The sequence below is a fragment of the Pecten maximus genome, chromosome 8 (genome assembly GCF_902652985.1).
Source record: "Pecten maximus chromosome 8, xPecMax1.1, whole genome shotgun sequence".
Taxonomy (NCBI): Eukaryota; Metazoa; Mollusca; class Bivalvia; order Pectinida; family Pectinidae; genus Pecten; species Pecten maximus.
In genome coordinates, this window is record NC_047022.1 from 44,265,186 (window position 1) to 44,271,185 (window position 6,000).

The following is a 6,000-nucleotide window of genomic DNA, read 5'->3' on the forward strand; positions in this document are numbered from 1 at the left end:
TAACGATCGGTTGACTTACTGATGTGGTAGTGGTGTAACGATCGGTTGACTTACTGATGTGGTAGTGGTGTAACGATCGGTTGACTTACTGATGTGGTAGTGGTATAACGATCGGTTGACTTACTGATGTGGTAGTGGTGTAACGATCGGTCGACTTACTGATGTGGTGTAGTGGTGTAACGATCGGTTGACTTACTGATGTGGTGTAGTGGTATAACGATCGGTTGACTTACTGATGTGGTAGTGGTGTAACGATCGGTTGACTTACTGATGTGGTAGTGGTGTAACGATCGGTTGACTTACTGATGTGGTGTAACGATCGGTTGACTTACTGATGTGTGTAGTGGTGTAACGATCGGTTGACTTACTGATGTGGTAGTGGTGTAACGATCGGTTGACTTACTGATGTGGTGTAACGATCGGTTGACTTACTGATGTGGTAGTGGTGTAACGATCGGTTGACTTACTGATGTGGTGTAACGATCGGTCGACTTACTGATGTGGTGTAGTGGTGTAACGATCGGTGACTTACTGATGTGGTATTGGTGTAACGATCGGTCGACTTACTGATGTGGTGTAGTGGTGTAACGGTCGGTCGACTTACTGATGTGGTGTAGTGGTGTAACGATCGGTTCGACTTACTGATGTGGTGTAGTGGTATAACGATCGGTTGACTTACTGATGTGGTAGTGGTGTAACGATCGGTTGACTTACTGATGTGGTAGTGGTGTAACGATCGGTTGACTTACTGATGTGGTAGTGGTGTAACGATCGGTTGACTTACTGATGTGGTAGTGGTATAACGATCGGTTGACTTACTGATGTGGTAGTGGTGTAACGATCGGTTGACTTACTGATGTGGTGTAGTGGTGTAACGATCGGTTGACTTACTGATGTGGTGTAGTGGTATAACGATCGGTTGACTTACTGATGGTATGGTGTAACATCGGTGACTACTGATGTGGTAGTGTGTAACGATCGGTTGACTTACTGATGTGGGTAGTGGTAACGATCGGTCGACTACTGATGTGGTAGTGGTGATAATGTGGAGTGGGTAACGTGGTTGACTTACTGATGGTTGTAACGATCGGGCTCTGAGGTGTAGGGTTAACGATCGGGATTACTGATGTGGTAGTGTACGATCGGTTGACTATGATGTGTGGTGTAACGATCGGTGACTTACTGATGTGTGTGGTTAACGATCGGTGACTTACTGAGGTGGTAGTGGTGTAACGATCGGTTGACTTACTGATGTGGTAGTGGTATAACGATCGGTTGACTTACTGATGTGGTAGTGGTATAACGATCGGTTGACTTACTGATGTGGTAGTGGTATAACGATCGGTTGACTTACTGACGTGGTAGTGGTATAACGATTGGTTGACTTACTGATGTGGTGTAGTGGTGTAACGATCGGTTGACTTACTGATGTGTTGTGATATCTATGTTCTCAATACGTCTGCAGCATATATTCAAGTCAATAACTATTGTGATATCTTCCACAACTATGGCTTGTTGACGATTTTTTTTTTTTCTAAACAAAAATGATACTTGAAAGCAAGATCTTTCAACGAATCTACTATCTGGATAAATTGAATCCAAATTTTATCTTTGGCAAAACATAAAATTTAAATCTAGTTTCGTATCTTGATAAGGTTTTTTTGTTTTTTGCCTGAATAGCCACCCCTAGATTGAATGGTTTTAAGGTGCTTTACTAAAATTGTGAGTTTCATGACCCTAGGGTCTCACATTTGTCTCTGGGTAGGGGTTTTTTGAAACTTTACCAGTATGGGATGGCAGGTTGATAATATGCTCATATTGGCCTTGACTGACCTAGAGGTTTAAATTTTGTCCCTGGCAGGAGGGTAAATTTTATTATAGTTTAAATTATTAGGAAATCACATTTTGAACTTGACGCGAACTTGGTTAAAATTTTCAGTATGAGATAGTAATTTGATGGTAAGCACTTGTTGTCCCTGACAAACCTACATGGGCTAATATTAGGCTGGGCCAAAACAGGTCACATTAACTGAAATATTTCAGAACATATGTGATAATTAAGGCACATGGGCCTCTTGTTTTTTCTGAATTTTTGTGTGGCAGTTAAGAAATTGAAACAAGGAAGCAATAGCTTGTTTAGCTAGTTAATGGAACTATTGTTAAAGATTTATCTTAGTTAGGCAATGCTGTATCAGATATGACTAAATATATGCTAAAGTGATCCTATCTGTTGATCAGGATTCCAGCAGCGACTCGGATTCTTCTGATAATGAACCTCTTAAACCATCCAAGATTGGCAAAGGTGGACGTAAATCGGGAAGTTCTGAGAAACCCAAGGTAGGCATCGAAGGTGGACATAAATCGGGAAGTTCTGAGAAACCCAAGGTAGGCATCGAAGGTGGATGTGGGTCGGAAAGTTCTGAGGAACCTAAGGTAGGCATCGAAGGTGGACAATTCATTTTTTTTTTTTTTTTTTTTTTTCAATTTTATTTCGGAATGTAGCACAACATATAGGAATTACATGATACATAAACATACATTACAATTCATTTAACAAGATGACGGAGAACACAACCGATATAATTCATACCATCACACACATGTATATAACACTCTCCAAATGAAACGAAAATTGTCAAATGCTGGACGTAAGTCTGGAAGCGGTCTTTTTACACAGGTGGTCCGGGGTCACATGTACAGATGTCTGTTAAATCACTTCAATGGGAAACATTAAAATCAGTCACTTTACATTGGTGGTCAGTGGTCACCTGTCCAGATGTCTGTTAAATCACTTCAATGGGAAACATTAAAATCGGTCACTTTACACAGGTGGTCCAGGGTCACATGTCCAGATGTCTGTTAAATCACTTCAATGAAAAAAATTAGATGCACAGGTGGTTACTTACGACAGGTGGGTGAACGATCAGATTTGACGGTAATAAAATATGCTGTTATTTATCATCAGAGCAAATCGAGGTCAGGTGTCAGAAAGCGGGAGTCACACATCACAAAGTTACGAAAGATTTGTCGTGAGGCATGCATCTCCATCCGCAGTAACCGAGAACTGGAGGGCTGTAAGACTGACGCTCATATTGTACGGCGGATTAAACAGATCCTAGAGAAACATGGAATGAAAGGTGAAGTTCTGTACCAAATAGAATACCATAAAAATCTGTGTAGTTTACGCACCAAGTTCTGTAACACAGAATACCATAAAAATTCCTCTAATTTACTCACCAAGTTCTGTAACAAACAGAATACGATAAAAAAACACCTGTAGTTAACGCATCAATGTACGCACCCCAAAATCAGCTTAAAATGCCTGAAAAAAAAATAAAATCATATAATGTTACCCATTTGCTGGCAGTCAGCTAAGACCCATGTCCTGACCAACACAGGTAAGGTGATTAAGCCTCTATTGTTTTCTGATTGAGAGGTATTGTACAGGTGTGTTAGTGATCTGTTGAGTGGTGATGTACAGGTGTGTTTGTGATCTGTTGAGAGGTGATGTACAGGTGTGTTGGTGATCTATTGAGAGGTGATGTACAGGTGTGTTTGTGATCTGTTGAGAGGTATTGTACAGGTGTGTTGGTGATCTATTGAGAGGTGATGTACAGGTGTGTTAGTGATCTGTTGAGAGGTGATGTACAGGTGTGTTGGTGATCTGTTGAGAGGTGTTGAACAGGTGTGTTGGTGATCTGTTGAGAGGTGTTGTACAGTGTGTTGTGATCCTTTTGGGGGTGGTTTTTGGGTTGTGTCTTTTTTTGGTGTGTTTCTTCTTTGGTGATGTACAGGTGTTGGTGATTGTTGTACAGGTGTGTTGGTGATCTGTTGAGAGGTGTTGTACAGGTGTGTTGGTGATCTATTGAGCGGTGTTGTACAGGTGTGTTGGTGATCTTGAGCAGTGGCCCTTGTTTCTGGTGTTAATTAGGGATGCTAATGAATTAATCAGGTGTCAAATAAGGCAACTTACCTGGATATACAGCTTATATAAATTATTCTAGACAGAAAAAGATTTCATAATAACAGGGATTCGTGTTGGATTCTTTTAAACTGCCGTGGCGGTCACAGCCGATATGGAGAGAGAAAAAACCTGGAGTGAAATCTATACACCCGCACTACAACAGCAATTTTTTGCAAAAAAGAAAAAATGCCAAAATAATATTGGATTTTGTGGTACTTAATGGCGTACAGTAAACATTTTATTCAGGTGATTCTTGTAATATTCTCTTTTTTCAGGGATAAAAATAACATTATGAAAATACACATCATGAAAACAAAACTGAAATTTTTCACAATGAAAAATACTTGCTTTTTTTTGTAAAAGCTTTAAAAACCTATTTGAACCACAGAAAACAACCTTTACAGCGACACTTGGTCTTTCTAAGTAATTAAAAAAAAATGTCAAGTTTCCTAACATCCCCAATATTCAGATTTCTTGTAAACTGTATAATGTTCACAATATTCTATAGTAATTATGATGTGGCTGACTATATGGTCCAGCTATGTATGATGTTTCCAAGAGATAAAATTGGACTTGACCCTTTTTTATCAACTGAGATATACATGGAAGGTACAGGTCAGGTAGAACATATTATATATACCTCTTGGTACTTTGATGGTGTACCAGTAAAACTGGAGATGGTGGATTTATGAGTTTTTCTACAATGTACTTATGTACATAATGCTACAGGACTATCTTAACTCAAACTGAACCCTGCCAAACATTCCCTGTGGAGTAATGATGACTTGGTATAGACACTATTTACACAGTCACTCCAAACATTCCCTGTGGAGTAATGATGACTTGGTATAGACACTATTTACACAGTCACTCCAAATTAAGTGTATCGTAAATGATCATGTGAAAAGAATCGTAACAAATGTTTAAAATAACATGTGTAACTCTGTTCTCCAGGAAAACCAAACATGAAAAAGGCCAAGAAACTCCGTCTGAGGAAAGAGGCAGCAGAGCTGGACACCGAAAACATCATCACTCTGGGACAAGGTAGGTTACGGTCGTATATATTTGTTAAAATGAAAGAAACTGGTTATGTCTCCTGATATTTTCTGGTCTTAAATCTTAGGAAACTGAAATAATTATTGATGTAAACAAATTTTTGTTATTTTTCAGGTCGGCCTAAAAGGAGAATAAACAGCCTTTTTTCACGAAACTCTCCCTCACCAATAAAACAATTCACTCCTCCAAGAGTAAAGTTTGGTCGCCTGAAAGACATTATTGAGAGTGAGGAGTCAGATTAATGTATTTTTTAATGTAGCTATTTATTATAAACTTTTATTTACACTTAGTCTAGCTCAGATCTTTAAGGACTTAACCTGGAGATAAAAGATTAATACTTGGTTGAGATCCGGAGATAAAAGATGATCTAACAGGGGTGTTCTCTGAACGCCAACATTCTTTTTAACAATTAGAAGGTGCTGTTTCAGGAAACAGTGAGAAGGCAATTATATACTGTTTGATGTAAGATGTCCTTTTTTACCTGTACAGTCACCTGAGATTTACCTGTGTTTCACACAGCATACATTAGAATTGTATTTTTCATTTTTTTTTTTGCATTTTTCAATTACATGCATGCATTCAACAAAATGAGTAATATAGCAGTACAGAATATAGTAAAAAAAAAAAATGAAGCAACAAATACATGATACCATGTAATAACATACTTGTACTTATATATGCTACTTAAAGTTCCATTAAAGTACTGATTATGTTTTGGGAACTAATTCAGTTTATTTCAGCAGTCTGAGCACTAAGAAGTCTATCTCTGTTGATTAATATTGTACACGTCTTAACACTAATCACGTCAATAGATTACATGTATTATTGATTAAATGGACAATTCAAGTTTACTGGAATAAATATTGAATAGAAATATTGTTTTATAACTAAATGATTAAATGTCTGAAATAAAAAAAACCTTACAAAGATAAAGTAAAACCACTTTCATATGCATGAAGTATCTATATCAAAATGAAGTT

The 6,000-nt window shown here is 38.0% G+C and overlaps 1 protein-coding gene across 14 annotated transcripts in view; it reads left to right on the top strand.

Moving 5' to 3' along the window:
• Window positions 1–5,662, top strand: part of LOC117333624 (ABC transporter F family member 4-like) — a 52,154-nt gene extending 46,492 nt beyond the window's left edge. For 11 of the 14 annotated variants that reach the window (XM_033893008.1, XM_033893009.1, XM_033893015.1 and 8 more), the window contains 4 exons: window positions 2,239–2,385; window positions 2,966–3,137; window positions 4,919–5,008; window positions 5,135–5,662. In XM_033893008.1, coding sequence (XP_033748899.1) covers window positions 2,239–2,385; window positions 2,966–3,137; window positions 4,919–5,008; window positions 5,135–5,262 — 537 coding nt within the window. In that variant the 3' untranslated portion in view covers window positions 5,263–5,662. The remainder of the gene's footprint in view (window positions 1–2,238; window positions 2,386–2,965; window positions 3,138–4,918; window positions 5,009–5,134) is intronic. The other 3 variants (XM_033893011.1, XM_033893019.1, XM_033893022.1) reach the window with 1 other exon arrangement.
• Window positions 5,663–6,000: the final 338 nt, after the last annotated feature.